The 23,933-nt window shown below is 40.4% G+C and overlaps 1 protein-coding gene across 1 annotated transcript in view; it reads right to left on the bottom strand.

Moving 5' to 3' along the window:
- LOC124163648 (homeobox protein abdominal-A homolog) overlaps positions 1-15,336 on the bottom strand; it is a 119,484-nt gene extending 104,148 nt beyond the window's left edge. The window contains exons 1-2 of the mRNA XM_046540742.1: positions 13,424-15,336; positions 3,930-3,962 (exon numbers count right to left, since the gene is read on the bottom strand). Coding sequence (XP_046396698.1) covers positions 3,930-3,962; positions 13,424-14,201 — 811 coding nt within the window. The 5' untranslated portion in view covers positions 14,202-15,336. The remainder of the gene's footprint in view (positions 1-3,929; positions 3,963-13,423) is intronic.
- Positions 15,337-23,933: the final 8,597 nt, after the last annotated feature.

Below are 23,933 nucleotides of genomic sequence, written 5' to 3'. Positions count from 1 at the left end.
TAGCAAGTTTTCAACTGAGAAAAATCGTAAAATTATCGACTTCAATATACATCATAATAATCAAAGTTACCTCAGGTCGTCTTCAAGCCTTTAGGAGGTCTGTTCACGAGAGGGATGAAACGTCTGCCGCAATGAGATCTGATACCCGGTGAACTCACAAAGAAATATTGATACACTTCCGGTATTTGATTGGCAATGCAAGAAGTATGTTGGAGATACGACAATGATACAATAATAAGATATTATGCTAATTCCACCAATTGATAGACAAATATTCAAATAAATATTATTTTATATTCCGACATATATATGTAGGTAGTTCAATATGATGATAGTACGAAGACAAGTCACTGAATTTATCTTACAAAATCCTATTTCAAAACCAATGTTTTAAATTGCTAAGGTTGAGCCGGCTCCAAAGGAGGAACAAAAGAAATTGATTTTCACGCATAACAAAGTAATGAATTTTGCTTATGCCTCAAACCCAATGAGATGTTTTGAACACTGATGAGGCAATGACACGAAATGCAGCGATGCATGTTAATTTATTAAGTGTCTGTCACAAAAATCTTGTTCAAGTATTGGGAAATTGTGAGGCAAGATAAACATTTTGTTTCCTCACATTTCACCGAGCAAAGACCTATCCTAAGCGCGAACCTTGATATAATTTCCCACTCTCTTATTCACTCGGTTCTAAATTAAATGTATTCATCAAGTATATTAATTAAATATTCGACACTTAGCACTAAAGTTTAAATGCTAATTCATTAATGGCGAAAAAATGAGACTACACGTGTATGAGAATGTCATTTTACCTCTATTTATTTTATAAGGATTTAATTAACATCAGTAACTTGTGATGGACTACAATTATATATATTTACAGGGTATTGAATATTTATTTAGCATAATATAATTAATTATAGCCTTAAGGGACAATGGATAGTTACGAATATTTTTTCAACATGAAAATGCATTTCATAAAAGCTCAAAACTAAAATTTTGGACTGGTAAAAGGGCTAGTATACGCCATTGTTAGCGATAATTGTCAAAGGATTCCGACGAAGTACACGGCAAGTGTTAATTGGAATCGTTTTCCGAAGAAGTTGTACAAGCATTTTTCCAGATAGACACCATACACAAGACACTACTCAGGTATTTAAGTAATATTTACACGGAGAAGAGCTTTGATAATATCACGAATTGCAATAATAAAATACTTAAGCATAAAATTCTAAGGAAAACGTTTATATAAATTAAATAACGATAAACCATATCTGCCAGTTTTTAAGGAAAGTCTAGATAAAAATACCTAGGTAAGCAACGATGAACAGCGGTAAAATGAATAAAAAATAGAAAAAATCGATGGAAAAAAATCTACGTTAACAATGTGTTACGCTACGTAAGGGTTTATTCGCCACTTTCCGACGGCATCTAGCCGTTTAGCCTGAAGTTCTTCTGGATTTTGTGTATATAGCACGCGCTCCCTAGTAGCCTATTCTAAACTTCTTCTCTTACACATAAAGGTAAAGCAGGCCTCCTTACTATCATGCCGACTTTCACCTCTTCGTACTCCTGCACGCATAAAAACGCTGAAGAAATAGTATTCACTCATCATGGCACCATTTAGGAAGAGATAGCGAAACACCAATTACTTATAGATTAATTAGGTATGATCTGGTCGCCCTGTTTTTCCTTATCGGTATAATGTGGACTATATGTGACCAAATTTTAGAGGAACAGTGCGCTTAGAGATCACGATTACATATATTCATGAATAAGGTAGCCGTGGATCGAATGAAGTAAAAGCAGCACATTATGCACTATTGGTTTCATGAGCGGCGCTCTCTGAGCGCCACTGCTCGTTTTGATACAATTTAAGGACTTGAGTGCGTTTCTAGTGGGACTTGGTCCTCATCTCCACTCTCAGGCGGTGATCAGCTGTTTACCAAATAGTCGGGCGGGTAAGGGTCTCCCTCCCGAAGTGGAAAAGATCTGGGCCATCACACATCATCTCGGGTCATGGTCACGGTGGGAGGGGGGGAGGAGAGGCGGGAAGTGGTTGCAGGAGGACTAGGCAGAGGGAGCATGTGCTCGGTGGCCATCACCTCGACAAAAACTTGTCTAATGTCTTGAAAGAAATACACGACGACGGCGGGCCTTTCATTTTCGACAAACAATAGGGGACTTTTTCATAGGACACATAAATTATAGTGGCTTAAAAGTATACTAGCTCACATATCATGTAAAAAGCAACAAATTATTTAAGTGTCTAAACAAAAGTAGATCCTGCATTAAAACTTTCCGACTATTATTGTGAATTTTATGTCGATGTCTGCGTGGAATCACGAATATAAAATAGGCTGTAATATCGCAAAGGTTCGCCAAAATGAGCAAAATATTATATTCAATGATATGGCTCATGTATACATGATTAATTGTCACTTAAATTTCCTATAAGAATGCCAAATTGATATTTTAACTCTGACCAACTGATATCTCGAAACCGAGAGGACTCCTGATTTTATCGCAATCTTAAATAGATGAAGGCAACTTCATTTAATAACAACTATGATTTCTTTTTCAATTTACTCGATTGTAACTACTCAATACCATTGTGGGTGAATAGCTACAGTGTTGCTTTCAATGTTATGGTATTTGATTTGGCATACAACAGTCAATATATTAACATTGTTGCCAAGACGAGTGATGATAACTTTAAATAGGGATAATAACAGCCATAAACATGCAATTACTTTAACAAATAATGCCCTCAATGATTTTGCCAACCAAGCGTTGACATTCATTATAATCTCACAACTGATAAGCCTTGGAAAGAAAGAGAATAATCGGCCATTTCTCCATAAAAGCAATAAAAAGCTGTATTTCAAAATTCTAAGTTCGCATAAATTTCCACAATCGCTATCAAATTGACAGATATTTGGCATGGACGGTCATATCTCAACCCCGCTAAATTAAAATAGGAGTAAGATTAACACGTCATCATAGCGTTTATATCACCTCGTTATTGCTCTTTATCCGGAAGATGTCAACTTTTGCTTAAAAATATATTTCTGATCGAAGTACACGTTGCTTGTCCCACAATCACGTCAATATGGGCTCAGCATAAAAGCTATTGTTTTGAAGTGATTAAAATTATTCAAATTGAAATTCAGAAAATATGTGGGATTTTCCAAAGCTTTATTGGACCGTATTAGTTTTATTTTAATGTATTTAAAACAGAGAGACCTTTTTCAGGAAAGAATTTGATTTCAAAGTTGGAGATGCACAAAAGGGGACATTTAGGCACAGAAATCTATTGAGGCTGAGAGAATGAAGTAATTATTATTTATGCGTTATCAAACAACCGTGAAGGAATTTCAACCTATCATAATCGCGCAATAATTCTCCGGGTAAAAATAGAAAAAATATTTATATTTGCACCAGTTTATGACTGATTTCTGCTTGTGCTGGTTATTTTGGGAGGTAATCTTACGGTAACGATATCATAATAACATAATGACCATCCGTAGAATTAAATATAAACATCTAATTTATTTCATGAGGGCTAACAATAAGCTATCATTTGCAATTCCTATACTTTTCTACTATAAGTGACACAAAATTCACATTGAATACAGCTTCATTATCGAACAATTTCTCTAATATAAACTAAATTAAGACAAATGAACGCACAATATGCGACTACTTAAGGATATGCATCGACTTTCTATGGTAAACGGGCCAAGTTGAAAGTGGATGCAAGTACCTACAGATTGACTTCATAAAAATTATCATGCAACGTTTTCAATAGAATTTTTCCAATTTTATTTTAAGTTGAGATCAAAGACAGAAAGCATACAAAATTTTGAAAACATTTCTCTGTGAATTAATGAAAAAATAATGTCATATAATAAATTTTAACTTACCACAGACGACTCTGTCGAAGGGGCTCATCCAGTCTGAAAAAGAGAAAATTTTATTATTGATACATTAATCCATCCTTACTTTCATTCTTGATTTATTCATGTCACTTAACAGAATTTAGGATTAATCATTCCGGAAACAATAGATTGTTCTCAACAACCTGATAATTAGCCCACTTCTCAAAACCAGATTAGGGATAATTTTTGCTATTTTTATCATCTGTAATAGAAATATTAAGTATTTTTATCTCATTACATTACTTGGACTAGAGGAAAAACAAGAGGAATTAATTACACTCTTGCAATCCTTTATAATTATTAAATCATCATTTTTTTAATGCTGATGAAAGCATTGGTCCCTATTTATCCATGTATTTTGATTCTGGTAGATCACAGGAAATTGAAAGGGTAACATCAACATATTTCTGGATTTTTATGTTCTCAGCCATGAAATGCATTAGAAATTAATAAAATATAAGATTATGTATTAATGCATGCATGTGTATAAACAAATGTAGTTATTGAAAGAAAACTTATACAAATGGGAAAAGTGAAGCTGATTAACTATATCCAAAATGTAGCAAACAGCCTCCCGAAAAAAGGCTAACCTGGGCATTTTGTTTCGGCTCAAAACAGAAAATAAAAACGTTTAGATGCCTTAGGGGGGTAAAATTTTTAACTACTATATTTTAATTGATGAAATAATCCTGCGCGAATAACGAAACAGCTCTTGGCGTTAAGTAAACTTCGAAGATGGGCGCTTTTCATGAAAAATGAAGTTAACTCGTGGGGATATTTTAAACTGCCAAAGAATTAGTTTGTGCCACGCGATAAATGCTCTGTAGTCGCAACCGCATAGATTCAATGTGAGCAATCGTGGTTGTTGAAACTTCAACGAGGCCGATCGACATGAGCCTCCGTGCCCGATTTGCCGGCATCCATGCGGCCGGCCATCCGTGGCCGCAAAGCCCGGCTACCGAGCCACGGCGATCCTCGCCGCCGGCAACTATCCTCCGTCCGAGCCCCCATTTATTGCCATAGATGCACTAGCTAGTAACTATTTCGAAACATTGAAAATAGATGTAGATGGAAATTTTAGGAACCCAAGCTAAAGAATATTTACACTCGACCAATTCCCGCAGTTTTATAGTTGCGACTAAAATAGTGATTATGCCACGTTTTCCTATCAAATGTATTTTCTTTCTACGACGCTTTGCTGTGACGATAATGTTGATAACAACTCTATGAATTGCTCATTTATTCCTTAACATTAAATCAAATAAATTGCTTCTTTGGGAGCGATTGCATCTATAACATTCGACAGAATTACCATACAATAAGTGAATCCAGGAAGCCTAAGTTTAAGGGAGTTGATGAAAAATATTCCTCCTTTTAACTAATTTAATGTACTAAAAATTGTAATAAATTTAATCTGTGCTATTTTCCAATTTAATTATAAAGCTGATAGCATTTTCCTTTGAAATCAGGCAAGAAATGATGAGCTTCAACTAACGGAATATCAATTTTTCATCGAAATAGATTAATGTATTGGTAGAATTTGGTATCATTGTCTTAGAAAAATGTGCTTTAGAGCCTATATTCAAAAGCATTTATTCATAAATTGCTTGCTTACCTAACTATCAGTTTCTCTAGCATATCTATATCAACAGAAATTAAAAAAAAAGATTTTAAATTCTAAATTTAATTGATATAAGTATTTCTTAGGACCACAATAAAAATTCTTTGCACAAATAAATGTAATACCTAATAGAAAATAAAAAAATATGGCATATTCATTGAAAAGGGAGAAAAGCTACGATAGTGAAAATGTAGATTGCTTGCATTATGAACCATAGGGTAATTATATCATTTCGAGCGGTGAAATTGCGGTGCATACCTATTAGGCGGCAATTAGGACGCATTTAGGCGATATATTGTGCGCATCGAAATAAAACTGAGTGCCATTTAAAATTGAGTATCCAATCACTTAAACCTGAATTTAATTATAGTATATAATATTTATGGGGACAAGCCATGGTTTTCAGATGCTATAGGTAATGATAAGTTTGGGATGTAAACGAACTATATCGCTGCGCATAAAATGAAATTAAGATGTGTTTGGCTCATATTATCATTCAAATTCAACGTAAAATAACCGATACAGTTCAAACCGCGCATCTTTTTCAATGTATTCATCTTAAAACAAAGTTGAGAGTCGTGTTTGAAATAGCTGGTATTTCAGGGAAGTATAAAAATATCGGAGCCATCGAGGTGTCACCTAAAACCTTTGAACGCTTCCAATAATATCGATGACAAGTTCTCGTTCGAGGATTCGGGGAGGGGTACCTCCCATTCACATCCATTTCTACCTGCCTCGGGAGATTGCGTACAAAGTATTGGATCAAAGGAAGGTTTCGGTGCGGAAGGGGTGAGGATGAGGGGGGTCCAGAAAGGGAGGGAGAGGGACGTGAATAGGTCCGAAGATAACGCAAAATATCCAGTGGAAGATGCCGCCTGAATCAAATCAACCGTGTAATATCTTGTACAATCTGCTCCACTGAACATAGCCGTTCTTTTTTGTATTCTCATCATAACCGTTTCCAACTATCGGCCCCTTCCATTTGCTCCAGGATATTATTTGTCAATTCCCTTTGATTTTTTCAAATGTCTCTAATACCGGTTTCCACGTACAGAGATGTTATCATTGGATAGCTTAGACCCTAAACTTTTTATAAAATCTGTTCTAAAAAATTTTTTTCCAAGGAACTTCGCGCCGCCATTTGGAATATTTCCACCATCGCTAAAATGTTAATTTTGAAGATTGGTCGCTTTTGTAACTTACAGATTGACTTATCTCTTTTTTATATGATACCTTCCAACTAATTATTCGTGCACAGAAAAAGTTTATAATAAATAGCTAGTGCAATACAAGCATTGTAGTAGCATGTGGCAGGTATCTAAGTCCACTATTTTTGTTTCAAATGCCCATAAAGATGCCGTAAATGATTTTATATAGTATTATAGCGTGAAAGTACAGTAATTTTTTGGATTCTCTATTGAAGATTGAACTCATGAGCTATATAAATCTGAGAAAAAATATTTTCGAACTACTTTGTATTAAAATTTGGAAAGTTCATTAGTGAAGCGACTGATGATGAAGTAGACTTGAGATACAAAATGGCAGTACACAGAAATATATTTCGTTTATTCTAATGCACGCCAAGGTAACACATTTCATTTCAAATATGTTTCATATAAGTGTAGATGATGTGCATTATTCATGCCGAGTCAACACAACTGGACAGTAAATTTAATGATAAACTCATGGACATTGCAGTTTTTGATGGGTTTTGTAACAATCAAAATTACTTCTTTCATAGGAAAATTTGATATACTTCAACCACTGATAAGAATGATCAAACTAAATCTAAAATACAGTTGCAAGATAATATCTGTTAAATTTAAAATCCGGCAATAATACTTCGCTGCTGATATTTAACTGGCTTCAAGTGGCTCTTGGTTTACTGTGGTATAATCAAGTTAAAAATTCTCTTACTCGAAATCTGAAGCCCGCATAAAAAAACGGATGCGTGCATGCAAGAGCCAGTAACCCTTTTACATGCCGAAGGGACAAGAGGCATTTGAAGGGAAAAAAATAATAAACAAAGACAAAGGAGAGAAGCGTGTGAGGTTCGTGACGATCTGAGACGTAAAATTACACTAAAATAAACGGCCCCTCAAAAAGATTCTGCGATCAATTTTAAAGAGGGGACAAAATGTTTAGTGGTGTCATTACGGCAGTTGGACGGCCATCGCCATGGCAGTAAAGTGGAATTTTTTTTCCTCCGAAAGGGGAAGCGTATGAGTGGAGGTGTAGCATTATAGACTCGAGTGTGATTGAGGGAAGTGTCTCGCGTTGGGCTTGGGTGGCAATGAGTTTGGAATGGGCGACAGGAGAGGAGGGATCAAAAGGGGCTGACGGGAGGTGACAATTTCGAGAATGGACACCGCTTTTTGGGGCGAGAGGGGTGAGGTAAGGAGGTGGGGGGGTTTGAGGAGGTCCTGGGAAGGCAGAGGAGGAGGAATTGGTCATTACTCGCGCGCCATCGAACGAGCTCGCTTCACGCATCAAACAAAAGACCATCGCCCCAATATCCCTTGATGGACTCCTTTACCTCTATCTCCTAAAATCCCCTTCATCTTCGCCCGAGAAGACACAACCCATTCGCCAACATCTCCGCCACCCTCGTCTCTCCCAGCATTTCGAATCCCTCTTCACGAGAGCGACAATCATCATCGTGGTCGTTTTCTTACCCATCGTTCAGAAACGATAGAGCATAGAGACGCAACACATACAAAGGCGCCGATGTCCTGAGATGAGGGATTAGATACTAAATGAAACCACAACCTAACCATTTTAATTTACTGCTTACTTATTCCAGTCATTTGTTTGTGTGAGAATGATCAATTTGCTGACTATAATGTTTATCCAATAGTATCTCGTTTTAATATTCATTTATTCAAACAATTTTTCTCATACAGCCGTGATTTCGATATAAAGTAAAATTTTTAACAAAACACGAATTGAGGAAAAATACCAAGGCCATAAAAACTTATTGAAGATCAACCGAATGAGAGAAGATAAATTTTAATTAGCTGATAGATATAACTTTTAGCAGCGCATTAAAGAAAAATTCTGAGTTGTTTAAGTTGAGTTTTCTTCAAGTTTAACTTCCCTAAAATAAGGCTTTTTAAATGAAATTTTTTTATAAAACTAGGGATCGCCTTTCTCATATCCATTATTTGGAAAAGATCGTCGATCGTGAAGGCTGAAACTTACGTGGCTGATAGAGTGAAGCAGCATAGCAAGTGAGATGAAACCTTTTAATTCATTCCGAGGGCAGTTTATAGTGGTTTTTGCAGCGGAGAGGGTTTTTTACTACTGCAGTTCAGTAGTTGTACTGCTGTATTACCTTAAAATTCATGAGAAATGTGATATTTAGAGTGTAGGTACTTCAGTGATAATCACTCCCATAGCCATATTAACATCTTTTAGAGCATGTATCTTCCTAAAGGCTAATTCAATTTTGATTGCTGGCAGTAAAGTTTAAAACCACAGTTACATAAGAAGAAGTCTCATGTGGCCAATAATTTTCTCAAACATTAGATAAATCTAGAAAAACATCCTCAGGGTGATTTATTTAAGTATACCGGGACTAGCCACGGTCACGATCTAGCCACGTTTTCGCACTATTTGTGCATCCTCAGGGTGAATAACTAGTAACTCCATTCTCAGGATCGCGGGCATTCTAATTGTAATAAAGAGTTTTGCGGTTTAGTTTTCTCCTGATCTATTTTTAATTTATATTTTACAGGAAAGCCGATTAATACCATTACTAAGAAAACTCAATCACGAAATGAATCTCCCAGCTCAATCAATATTTTGCCGAAGTTTTCCCAGTATTTTTTAAAGCTGAAGAAAGTCTGACGAAGTCAAAATCACTGCCGGCAGAATATATCAATTAGTAATATTATAATGTGGAAATTATCCCCAAAACATTTATCATAAACACTTCATTGTCAGACAAAATGTAATCTCCGTCTTAGAGACTGGGGAGAATTATCTAAAAACTGTTATGGCATTAGTTTACGCGTTTTTAATAACGGATACCTAAGATATTATAAATGGATGTTATGATATTAAAATTAGACTATTATGAGTTGATTAGGCATTGCTAAGTTACTGATGAGAGTTAGGATGTATAACTATTGATTTACGACGCATGATATCGTCCTCAAAACGCATTCTTACAATTTCGTCATTACCTATTCAAGTGGTCATTTAAAAAATTGGATATACTCAAGCCAAGATATAATTCGGTGTTTAGATAGTTTTAGAACTTAGAGTAAAATTGTTGAAGTACCAGGAAATCATCATAGCAAAAATTAATTTTTTATGGATTTGATGCCAAGTATGCACTCAAATTTTAATAACCGAGGATAAATGTTGAACGCGTGGGTTATCTGGACAGAGCCGAACATTGCTTAGCACTACATGAAGCTACAGCGATAGAATTTTGTGCAAAGGCGTAAGAGAGGAAAATGTATCGGAAGGGTAGTTCAGGCTCACCAGCGACACGGCTTGCGAGCGGCTCCGAAGGGAATCGCCCAAGACGCCGCCATTATGGGGACGCGACCATCGGGGGTGTTTAAACTACGCCCTGGCGTATCGAACGCTATCGGCTCCGAAAAAGTTTACAAATTTACACATTGAAATAACAGCAAATGCCATTGATAAAGTTTAAACTAAATAATTTTAAATTAAATCTGAAGCTGAAATGGTTAAAAGATGTGAAGATACCAATAGCACGGAAAATAATGCATTAATCCCATTTCATGGGTGTATTTCTATGCTTAAGATGTTTTGTAATTGCCATTTCATAATAATTCCTCGAGATCCTGTGCAATAATATCACATTGAATTGTACTCCGAATAATTTTTGCAGTAATGATATACTGACTTTATAAATAATCTGAATTATTGTATTAATTGTATTTCGGTAAATATTTATTGCAACCTAATGCGTCTTTTCTTGAAATTACTTTTACTGGACTAACTGAACAAACACTTTGGAAAAGCGGCTCCTAATGGTTATTAAGGATCATTACCTCTGATTAGCAGCTAATTGAGAGGATAAAAAGGGAAAATATGCATACTTATACACATGGTTCATCTACATCTACATGCTTCCTCACAACCCACCTAATTAGGGGTGTGACGGGGGGTGTTAGGACAAAAACCGCTAAAAATTATGGCTATTATTGCTGAAATATTATGGTTGCTAATGTACCTGATGAAGATATTAAAAATCATACGTGGTACCATATATCTTATTAATACACATTATTTATAATGGTATGGTAGAATATATTATCCTGAGTACAGATAATATGCGGAAAACTACTTGTATAGATTGATGTAATTTGATGTGTACCTATGTCTCTATCATTCACATAAATAAAATTGTTGGATCGTGAATAATTAGGGGTGAATCACTATGACATAAATTTACCGTAATTTGTTGAAAGTTAATGGACTATTGCTTCAAATTCTTCAAGATAATGGAAGTGATCGTTAGAAAATAAGGTTCATTTACAGCTTGCAATATGGTTGACTAATCAGCTCTTTTGTGCATCCTTCAATCTTTTTCAACCCACTCAGTTTTCCCTCATTAAAAATATAATCAAATTTAAAATGATCAATTAAAAAGAGTGCTGAAGACTGCCAAGGCTTATTATATAGAAAAAGAATAGCCGCACTGACACTATCATTTTAACCTAATACTAAAATTCTATTATCTCCGGCCACAAAGTGACTGATTATTTAATATAATTACCAGGTAATTGCCGAAACTGATTGGTTTTGTTAATCACGAAAATAATTTTAAGAATATTTTGAATGATATTATCGTCAATATTTCCAAATAATCTATAATCCGAAACGGAAAAATATAATAATGTAATTTTTATAGAAATCCAACTAAATTAACATGGCTACGAAAATAAAATCCAATGCTACTTTCATGGTTAGTATAATAACTAATGACTACAACTATTTAAACATATGTATCGCTACGACACTCAGGTACAAAATGGGAAAAATTAACATGATATAGTCACAAATTTTCACTTTAGCTCAATATTTGTGCACCCTTTTTTTAAATGCGCCATACAAATCGGTTTTCAATAAATGATCGCAATAAAATGTAAAATAAAAACTGATGGAGTAATATAATTGCGTTAACTATCACCATAATAATCTATTATATAGCCTCATGGAATCTTCACCTGATGATGCTGAAAAGCGAAACCGCTAGTATTAATAAATGTAAAATTGCGGAAATTGCTTCTGCTTTTTCATTTTTCATTAATCCAAAAGTATTTAACATGCCATTTAGTGGGGTAGAGAATCTTTCGATATCCAAAATATTGCCTGTTTAAAGCCACACGTGATGTCCTGTGGGCGATGAATAGCCTATTCCTTCAAGCGGCTGTCTCGCAAGCAACGGTGCGGTAATGACTTGGACCATAACATTCAGCGGGCTTCCTCTTCTTCCTGTTTCCAACGCTATGACTTCCTCAGTATACGCTCTTCTTTCCCTCACGTAAACTCTTTCCCTTTCCATACACATTCGTGCCTCTCTTTCAATTCAAATAAACATTCTTGACGCTCTTCTACCTGCACAAGAGAGCCGACACAATGCTTCATGCTGCCGACTGATGATAGCGGAGAAACACAGGATCAAAACCCAAACATCCGTTTGCAGTTTTTTACCGCACGTTCGAAAGAGCTCACTATTCTTTTTTTTATTTTTCTTCCTGATAGCAAACATCTCATAAAAACAATAATGAATTACAGAAAAATTTTCCTTATTAATGGTTCAATTCTTTTATACGAGGCTATTCTATTTTATTCTCGTATAGGCAAATTATCCACCTGAACAAGACCAAATTATTACTTACTAAGACCTAGACCAAACATATAGCGGTAAAACAAATTATCTTATTGTATACAATGCTACATTGAATCATGCAAGAGCGAACCAATCATAGAAGGGACGATAAAAAAATGCTGAGAATGTTTACTAACGTGGAAACGGACCGGAACTGAACGTCACTAACAAGCCGCGGTAAACAGTAAAAATGCTTTTAAAAACATGACGGAAAGAGCTTAATTGATGCCGTAATGCATGAAACGTCTGAGAAATCGAAAGTCATCTCACTACGACCTCTTCAGTAACTTTAAATAGCTCCTCATTTGATAAACAAATACTCATAAGTATTACCGAAACGCCATAGCTTTGATAAAGGTAGAACACTTCTTACAAAGGTACCAATGCAATAAACACATTAAAATAAAGGTTGTTATTGACTGAGTGCTACAAAAATGAATCCATTGAACACGGATGAGATACGCACAGAGGCTATTCAATTTTACGAGGCCACATTAATGGTCTAACTAGCTGGCGGTACGCTTGATTTAACCATCAAAGCTTTGCCGTATTACTATTGAGAAGATTATTCGGGCGTAAAATGGGCCGTAACGTTAATTTATAGGGTATTTAAACAGGCTTGTCAATCGCTACGCATCCCTCGCAACTGATTCTTTATTTCTTTCTACAAACCAAGAATTAAGAGAGGTTAACCACGTCCAAAAAAATGGCCATTACTCGCCCTCACACTCACTCAACACAACCCTTTTTCAGCATCGGCCCTTAAGCAGTTTTACTGCGCGGGGCAATAAAGGTGGGTCGGACCCGCCATTTCACAGTGGGTGCTTCGGGGGAGGGATGCCACAATAGGTGTGACGAACAAGGGGCGTCTGACGAGACCAGAACAAGAGGACCAGGCGGGTGGACACTATTCTCTTTTTTAAAGGGCCGGGTCTTTAGGGGATGGCACCACATATAGAGAGAGCAGAAGAGAAAGTGACTCACCGGTGATGGACATCCAAGGGTAGCGCGGGATGTCGGGCAGCGGCTGTCCTGCCGTTTGAGAGCACGAGTTTAGCGGGTTGCCCGGGTCAGCGGCGGCCGCCTGGTGGTAGAACTGCGCCGCGGCCGCCGCCATGCTTGACGTAGTGGAGGCGCCGTTCTGGTGGTGGTGGTGATGGTGATGATGGTGTCCGAGGGTGTAGTTGACCATGGACTCTGCAGACACGACGGCCGGATGGCCGCCCGTGTACCGGCACGACTTGTCCACCGTGTCCACCACGCCTCCCACCCCCACGCCCCCGCTGCCGCCCCCACCGCCCCCGGACACACCCCCGCTGCCACCGCTGCCCCCGATCAGGCTGCCGCCCCCGACGATCCCGCCTCCGACCGGACCAGGGCTCGGCACGCCGCCCCCGGCCCCGCCGCTGCTCCCGGAACTCGATCCGTGCACTCCGCCACCCCCGTTGCCGATGCTGTTGCTGCTCCCGCTGCCGGAGAGCGCGGCAGCCGCGGCCGACGAGAAGGGCGACGAGCTCATGGAAGCGCCGAACGCGGCTGCTGCCGCCGCGGCCTGCGAGTGCGTCGCGCCCATCGACACGTACGGATACATGCGGCCCGCGGCGGCGTGCTGCGGCCCGTAGTTGACCACGCTGTTGGCGGCGGCGGCGGCTGCGGCCGCGGCGGCGGCAGCGGCTGCGGCGGAAGCCGAGGCCGACGAGGCCGTCGGGTCCGCCGCCTGGTGGTACTTGGGCAGCATGCTATCGATGAATTTGGAGCTCATTGTCCCACCATAATAACAGTTGCGGCTGGCGGGCGAGATGATGAGCGCGATTTCTTTACGGCGCCGTGGCGGTCGTCAGTGGAGGGAGCGAAGGCAAAGTGCGCGAGCGAAGGGGGGCCGGCCCGCAGTAAAGGCGGGGAAGGGGCCGGGGGGAGGAGGGGGCCGAGAGGGGCGGGGCGGACGGGGAGACAGGAGGTGGGGGCACCCCCGATGTTCCCACGATGAGGAGGTGGGGGCAGGGCGAAGGGATGGTGGTGGGGATGGGCGCGAGAAACAGAAGACGGCGCAGGCAGCGTGATCCGGGAGAGAGGAGAGAAAGCAGGAAAGGAAAAGGGATAAGGGAAGGGAAGTGGAGATAGAGCCTGCGCGCCCTTAAAACCGAATCCTTTATGTCTTGAACCTCAATGTAACCGTGCAGTAATGGCCACACAACGGAACTCGTAGACTTGTAAATAACGCCGCCCAATCAGGGGACAGGTGTCGGGAGCAGCCAATGGGAGAGCTCCGAGCGTCTTCGGAGATGAATGGCGGCAGTGGCCCCTGCCCCTCCGGTTCGATACTTCCCTTCGTTCGTTGACGTCAGCGCCATCTACTGGCTGCCACCGCGAACCACCACGGAGGTGGGAAACCGGTTGTCGAGAGAGAGAGGAAAACACCGAGCAGAGATGATGATGCTTCTGCTGCTACGAGGAGAGAAATACTCTTCGAGAGGAGAGCACGAGAATAGCGACGGATGCTGGAGACGAGCCGAGAGAAGAGGGAGCGCTTTTTTTCGTGGCGAGAGCGGATTCCGGTCCAGCGGCGGTAGGAGGGCTACACGCACCAGGGGAGGCCTCCGCAGCCAACCGGAAGGTGGCGCGGGTGTCGCGGGTGGAGACCTTCGAGGACCGCGGTGTAGGGTGGGCGGGGGGAAGGGAGGGGGGAAGGGGATGGGGTAGGCCGGAGATCGGTATAGTTGCCCGCGCACCTCTGCCGAGAAGAGGGCTAAGGGAAGGAGGAATGGAGAGAATGAGATGGAATAGGCCGGCGTGTTGAGTCCGTCCCCGAAGAGCCGTGTTGCTGAAGCGACCGTACGAGGAGGCGTTCGGACGTAGTATGAGGCGGTGAGACGGCGTGTACGTCCACGGAGAGTGGACTAACCTCCCACTCTACCCTCACTCACACCCTCACGACCTTTCTCTCTCTCTATCTCCCTTCCTCTTCTTTCACCCACTCTCTCTCTCTCTCTTCATCCTCCTCTCTCTCTCTCTCCATCTCCTCCCCTGTCCTCATCTGGGGCCGTCCACGAGGGTGGGGGTATAGGCACACAGGGATAGGCGGTGGTGGGGGTAGGGTTGGAGTGTAAGCTCGGGGGGGTGGGGGTGGAGAAAATTGAGGAGGAGAGGGGGATGGGGGTGGTACACCCCGTGGTGGCGAAGGAATGGTGTGAGGGAAGCGAGGAAATTTATGATTCATTCGCCGACGCCTATATCATCCACTCTCCCGTCAGCTTAAGGCTAATCGGGACCGTGTTGTCGTGATCATGAATGATGGAAATTAAAGGCAAGAACCCTTGCCGTGGACGGATTTGACCGCCGGTGAGAGGCTACGACTGCAGGGGGGTTGAAGGAATGGTTCGGAGGACAAGCTGACGCCTGTCACGCTATACAAGGCGGCTTTGGTAAATTGCGCAAATGATGGACGATTAGCCTTTACAGCGAGTACCGGGAAATTATAAAGAACGACTGAGACTCCTGAAGTCTTTTCTATTTCAGAGTCTAGTAATTAACTTTGGTAGTAATGCTATAAATTGCTCTAACGTCGCGTCGTGGCCTGCTATGTATGTCTAAATTGTTATAAAGTACGTATTAGACGACCTGCGTCAAGTGTTTTTCCCATTTGGTAGGTTGCATTTCTATGAATTTGTTAATAATAGCTCCACAATATTACTTTCATGCCGAAAATACTTATATTTTCCTTTACACCATCTTCCAATTTTTGTGGATTACATTTCCTTTTTATTTAAATTTCTCATTTTATAAAAAAAATGCGTATAGTATAAAATAATGTCCAAATTTTCAACGAGGCTAAAAGGCCCAGAAAGCTTTTTCACGCTTAGTTAAAGTTGTGTTTAATACCTGGTGTGCACCCAAACAGCTATGTGTCACATATTTATTACCGAACTGCAGGGTGGATTCAAGGAGTAAATATTCCATTTCTCCCCAATAAATATCAGTCAAAAATGGCCAAATTAAATTCACCAAGGTAATACTTAAAGCTGCCTAAAAATTAGGATTATCAGTAATAGTAGGCAGATTTTGAGGTTTTCTCTTCCTTGTAAGTTTAAAATTATTAAAATAAAATTACAATAAACAAAAGTTAACATGGCATTTTAAACAGCGCTGTAGCCCAGAAGCATCTTCAAATCCCACTACATCCAAATGCATCAATCGTGGTCCTTAACCACCAAGATCCATGATGTCTCTAAATATTTTTTAGGTACAATTTTTGATTTTTTTAATATTATTAATGCGTATTTCTAATAATGTCAACACATTTATGTCACATTACTTTCACATGCTTAACATACTTCACTATCAGGCACGTTTGTTACTGATGATTCCCTAACATTTTGTTTTCATCGTCATACTCTGAGTTTTATCATTAAAATGTCATCCCAGGAGCTCATTTTGAAGAATGTGAACGTGAATAATCATTGGGCATAGTATAAGAACATAAAAATCGAGCTTTTATTAACAGGTACCAAATATGTATTATCGTAAATATATATAAAACCGTTTATTAAATTGGAAATAAACAAAGTAAAGCCTGAAGTTATTAGTTAGATTTTTAAATTGTTTCGAAGGCAAAAAAAAAGTTCCTAGAGTTATGTATTACGCCTTCATAATAATACCTGGCAATTAATTTCACTCACCTAGGCATTAGTATCACATAAATGAGAGTTTATAAATTGATGATATCATTCTCTGACATAAAAAAAATAAGGAAAGCAGTTTTTAGTGAAAGTCATTGATCATAAAACAATAGTCGTAATTGGAACGTCTTAATTAAAATAAAATCGCTCAAATATCTCGTGAGCATGCTCAGTGCCGACAATGAGGAGCCGCTTCTTCGAGCCTAATGAAGGTGCTTTACTCCTCATCCAATAATCCACAAAAGTCAAAACAACTGTACTAATAATAAACAATAATACTTGGTAGATAATTTCACTCACATATTATTACACTCAAATTAGTATCACTCAAATATGATAGTTCACAATTTGATGATATCATTTTCCCTCATAAAAACAAAGAAAACACTTTTTAATGAGCGTCATAATACATAAACCAATATTCGTAATTGGTGCATCTTAATTAAATTAAAATCGCCCTAATCTCTCTGTGCGTGAGCGTGCTCAGTGACGACAATGAGGAACCGCCTCTTCAAGTGTAATGAAGGTGCTTTCCTCCTCGTCGAATAGTCCACAAAAATCAAAACAACTGCCACCACGGTCCTCAGAAAGAGAGTGCCTTATGCACGCGCGGGTGCGTGCCGCTTGTTTATTGCACATTCCCCCACCTTCTCCCGCACCGCTCTCCCCGTCCTCGAGGATACATTCATAACGCCGCGCTGCCGTGGCGTTCGGGGGGATGGTTCTACGTTACGCCCCAGCCGCACACTCGGCCATTCCCGCGGGCGAGACGAGCGTCGGCGCTCAAGCAGCGCCATCTCCCGCACACTCTACTGCCGCCTCCTACTTGATTACCGCACACTATACACAAGAGCGCCGCGCCCAACGCAGTCTACTTCATACTACCCGCCTCACTTTCGTTTGCGTTCGTCCGAATTCTTCTTTTTTTTATTCGGTCCTCAATGCGCCCACCCGTAAAAGGAGGACTATGTTAACTATTTTCACGCCCTCAATCATTGGGCGTTTACTCCCTCGTCCCGCAATCTCCCGCCGATATGGCTTAACGCTTATTTTACGTCTCAATGTTAAGCTGGGGGGGTGGGGGGGAACTCAAAAGGAAGCGCATTTGGCCGGCGTTGTGGCTTTACGCTCAGAGGTTAAATGGCACACGAGGTGAATCAGGGACCGTGCTTTATTCGCCATTCGCTCGACAGTTATGACCTTTCCTCCCTCGTGCAAAATCCTCCTCCTGTTTCATAGGCCCAACCATTACACGCCGTGTCCTTGGATCCGCACGTCCTCACCCTAATTGAAAAGGGCGCCGCGAAAGCCGAAATGTAGATGACGAAGGGGGCCAGTGCTGCGCCGGCGGCCCAAGGCTAATTTGTTGAGTACGGTACATTGATTTCGCTATTAAGTGCCTGAGACGTACTTCGCAAGAAGGCTGGTATCATGAGCTCATGATGCCATTTCGATTAGCGGAATGGGAAGCGCTAACAACCCTGAGGTCTTATGCAAGAATGCCAAAATGTTTTACTCTAGCAAATTGCTGTGATTTCATGGACGGGAGGACATTGTTACCAGTAAGTAAGTCTCCACAAATGACTCAGCTAATGGAAGGCTTATGCAAGAATACCAAAATGTTTTACTGTTGCAAATTGCTGTAATTTCATGGCCAGGATGAGTTTGGTATCAATAAGTAAGTCTCCAAAAAATACTCAGCCAATTGGAAATGACATGTGTTACAAAAAGTGCAAACAATCTTGCACGACCCATTCTCTCTTATTTTTCTCAATATCATCATCCCATATTCAGTTATTGTGATATAATTAACAGCAAATATAGTCTCTACCAAGAGAAGGTAAGCTTATACCGGAATTTTTTTATATATTCCATCTTTTCTTTATTTAATGGCGAGAAGACAAAAACGATAATCATGTATGATCCAATATCCTAATATACCAATTAATTTCCCTTACTGGTAACCTATGCGCGACCAACAGCGAATTACCCACCTGAAAGGGTTAACATGAAATATTTGTAAATTTGATTATCACAAATCGATAAAAAAATGTTTAATAAGTCAAACAAGATATCTTGCAGTAATTTGTCGTAGAATGAATTGTTATTTAGATAACAAAAGTAATTCGAATAATTTTATTTGCAAGAAAATTTGAAGAATATCATTTCAAAATTAGTAGGTGGATACACACTATGTTAAGAGTATCAAAGATGGTAGGAGATGCGAGTCTGTCTTTTGCATCCTCAAAAATGCTCCCATACCAACATCTTTCAACGGTGAGAAAATGTGCAGGTTAAGGAAGGGTATCGATGCAAGAAGGAGCGTGGACAGGAAGAGAGACTGCCCATTCCCTTCAGAAAAAAGGACAAAAGGCGATCGCTAGGCAACCCGTCTCTCTCTTTCACATGGGCCATTTGGGTCATATGCGGGGTTGGCGACAGAGGAGCAGTGGCTGGCGACGACCGATCGCGTAGCTTCTACGCCGGCCGTCGAGAGAGGAGATGATGGCGGAGGGGATTGCAGTGGGGATATCCCGTGCGAGCGGAGATCGATGATACAAGCATGGATTCAGGTAAAGGGAAAAGGCAGAGAAGCCTGTGCTATTACGCACGAAGGAAGACAGCCGTAGAAAGGGAGCAGAATGAGCACTGGGTATTGGAAATACAGAGATGCAATTCTATAAGTTTTAAGTGATGAAGAAATTTCTCGGGTGTGGAATTATTTCACAATAAAACATTTTGAAATAGTAATGGCAAAAAAGGGCAATACATTAGGTAAAGAAGGATCTCGGGGGAATATGAATTTTATTTTACCAAACTCAAATTCATACTGCAATATAATCTCGTTTCAAAATTGATATTTTAATGTAAATACATATTGAGAAATGAGTTACTAAATGAATCTAACAATTTGGGAGTTTAAAAACTCAAAACATATACAAAGGTGAAAATAATACTGAGAATCTGATTATTCGCCATTTCTATCTAATAAATAATGCACTGAACTTAGCGTTAAGCCGAGCTAAGAAGGTTTAAAACTATGTCTACAAACAGCGACCATTATGGCTTAAGCTTCTGGGTTGTGTTAGAACAACATGCTTGCAAAGAGATTTCCTGAGAGTATGTGCTATTTTGAAACAGGCGAATTTCCCCGAATAAAATTTGCTATTTTAATTGATACATGTTATGGTACATTTTAGAATAGCCAAGAGTGTTAAAAAAGAAATACAATCCCGAAAATGGGGATGATTATAAGAAATATTAAAAACTTGCCTAGTTCATCCATCTCTCTTTCCGCCAATATGCAAGGGCGAATGAGAATTTAAATTGTGCTCTAAATCAATGTAGTTATCTCTTTTAGGACAGGTTTTCATATAAATTAAAATCTGCGTTGGAATTATCTTTATTGAAATATTTCCTTCTGCATGACCTATGCGAAAGTTTTTTCTCATGCACCTTGAAAAATACCCAGTTTGATTTCGATATTTCTGTTTGAGTGATATATTTAAAAAAACAATATCTATCAACTTAATTTTTCTATCAATGGATACTCAATTTATAGAGTCAAATTTATAGAAAAATAGATCAATTTCTCTTTTACTATGCTAGATCCGAGCACATCATGCTTGGCGTTTTATTATTATTTTATGTCATTAACACATTAAGAATAATAGTATCCGCGATACTCTCCATTCGAAGCGAGTGTAGAGCGGTTGCATTCAACCTTCACAATGAGCCGATGAGGCCAAGCAAAAACCACGAACGGAATATTCAGCATCATCATCGTTTTCAAACATGCTGATGGACTTATTTAAAATCCAAAGCCATTGGTTTGCAACTGGTTGCGCAAAATAAGTGACTTCCGCCGGATCGCAAAAATATATGGGCAGGTATTACTCGTTCCTTTTCCCTCATGATGCGAGCCAGGCAGCAGAAACACAAATAGCACTGCGAGAGACGAGTTGGACGGAAAACGAGAATCGGGTGAATAAAAGACATTCGGCTGAAGGACTGCGTGCTCAGAAGTGGAATTGAAAATGAAAAGGGCGAGCCATATAGGTGCGGGCAAGAAAAAAGCGATGGAGAAAAATGGGATGGGAGACAAGGGAGAAGGGGTGAGTGAGAGAGAAAGAGAAAGAAGGATGGAGGGCGAGGAAAATGGGATGACGAGGAATATAGCTTGGGAAAAAAGGGTTTGAGCGGCCGGGGCGGGGCGAGAGGTAGACACGGAGAAGACACAGGATGGGAGGAGGGGGAAGAGTCATTTGGTAGGGAAGGGGGGAAGATAGAGAGAGGAGCGCAATGGTCTTTTCCCGAGAGAAAGAATGCTAATTCCGAAAAGGACCATTTGCATTTTACTGGTCAGATAAAGCCTCCATACATGCCAAGGGGAAATCGACGATAGAGGAGGAGGAGTGAGGCGGAAGAGATGGAAATGGGCTGTGGGAGGGGGGATTGTCTGTGGATGGCGAGGGAGAGGGGGAAATTGGAAGGGGGAGGGAAGGGGGAAGTTCCCCCGCCTCCTCCCAAGGGCAAGACTGCGGGGATGAAATGGTAGAGAGGTGGGGTGTGGGGAGGGTTGCGCGAGGGGGTTCGCAGGGGTTTTTCTGGACTCGGGAAGAGGATGGCAGGATGGACGGAGAAGAGGAGGAGCCGGTAAAAATTCCCTCTTGCCCTTTGCCCGCTCCATCCTTTTCACTCTCCCCTCGTCCTGTCTCGTAAGGTTCCAAATGGCGTGGGACAACAATGGGTAAAAATGGAGAAACCACCCTTTGCTTACACGCCTATCAAGCAGGAGGGCAATACGGGACACCGCCAGGGAAGCAGAGCAGTGTGAGGGAATTTCTCTCGGTGGGTGTTGCACTAGGAGGAGGGAATGCGTGCAGGGTTTGGGGAGATGACCACTTCTAGGCGCCCATCGGCGAAAAGGGCCGCACACAACCGGGTGAAATATCTCCCCGGACACAAAAGGAAGCGACTACCTCTCTACCACCCTTTCGACTCGCCACTTCAAAAAAATCTTCCGACCATTTTTTTCCCTTTCCCTTTTCGGCATATCCCCCTGACTAGATTTCTCCTGAGAAGAGAGTGAAGGGGGGGGGAGGTCAAATGGGAAATAGGTGAGATGCAAGAGGGAATAAATTGTCCTCTTCTAACGGCATTATTTTTTCCCTATCGAGCCGAGGAGTTATGCATGAATTACTGGTCGCGTAGGTATGTTTGGTGTTTGTCAATCCATCGAGGATAGGAAGCTCACCTCGCCGCGGTTGCCTGATATCCCGCCGACGGAATCCACCGAGTGTAAAATAGGTTTTGAAAGGAAAAGAAGGCGTAGGAATGAATTGGATGACAAATCATCCTCCAACGGAACCGAGGTAAAAAGGGTCAGGATTGAGCGGAGTGTTTGAGGAGGAGAGGAGAGCTGTGTGATTTCAAGAAGTAGGTATTGAACTGCAAGTGATACTGCCCTCGTCTCGAGGCATGGGTGCGATGCACGACTCCACCAGGGAAGATAGAGCGAGGTGGAGGAAGACCGACGATTTCCCGAGGATTGTGGAGGCATAGGAGGCTATGCGCGTTTTTGCTGTGCAATTTAAGCGGGGATGATGCTGCCGCAGACGGCTCGTTCGGGGAGATGTGCTCTGTACGAGGCTCGGGTCGATCCCGGCCGAACTGCAAGTGCGGAGCCCGCCAAAAGTTTCACAGGGAAAGCACGCAAATATTTCAGGATACGCCTCGCATTAACTTCGAAGCACAAAATCTATGGCAGCCGACGAGACCAAACCCGAAAAGTCGGCTGCCTTAGGTTTTCTTACACGCGCGCAAATTCTAGAGAAGTCTATAAAACCTCGCGTGTGTTCCATAGCTTGATAAATGATATTTTAATCAACTTCTTCTAAAACATCCGATCCGCTAGTAATGCTTGAAAGTGCAATCTATAATTCATATTTTTTCTAATGGTTTCAGGTGCAAAAGCTTAGGCAAAGCATATAACTGGACCTCAACTAATTACTTCCATTGTTTTATATTATTCATGGTTCTTAATTCAACATAAAAAAGTAAGAGAGCGCTTTTAACACAATACTAACATACAAATTGATGCGTAACATTTTTATGACTTACAGACCGCCGTGAATCGACCTCACTCCAACAAGTTTTCTGATGGAAGGTACTAAGTGAACAAAATTTCTACAAGAGCATTTGAGGACATGGAGTAACCAATTTACATGGAGAATCGAAGGATATTTGGTGATTGGTAAAGTATACTATACCTAAGGATGTCAACGAATAGCTCATACTCTTACTGAATTTAGGGAGCCACTCTGCCTAAAATTAGTTTCCTGTCTGCTGTGATAACATCAAATCTAACTAATTTTCTTCATTTTATTTTCAGATTTCCGTCCTGGTGAAATGATGGACGACTTAGCTATGAATGTGAAAAAAATGGAGCTTCTTTTAAAACATTAAAAGTTAATGTATGGCATTTTTGGAAGGTTTTTAGGATGTCGTATAAGAGTAGCATTCAAATGTGATCAATGCGTAGAGCCCGAGGTAAATGTTATGCATGGCATGAAGTTCCCATGACTTAGAATTTTTCTTCAGTGTGAAAAATGTCATAAAAATAATTTGAACACTGAATTTTAATATTCTTATGGCAACCTGACGTTTACGTCACCGCCTATTTCACTTATCATCTTAAATTTTACGGCCAGTTACGAACGAAATGCCGGCCTGAATACAGAAATACTTCTAAATATTCTATATTCGGAACAAAAGAGCAGTAAAATTGGAAGATTATTCTGAACTCAATTTAAACT

This window comes from Ischnura elegans, chromosome 1 (genome assembly GCF_921293095.1).
Source record: "Ischnura elegans chromosome 1, ioIscEleg1.1, whole genome shotgun sequence".
Lineage (NCBI taxonomy): Eukaryota > Metazoa > Arthropoda > Insecta > Odonata > Coenagrionidae > Ischnura > Ischnura elegans.
This window is presented reverse-complemented; position numbering and strand designations above follow the sequence as displayed.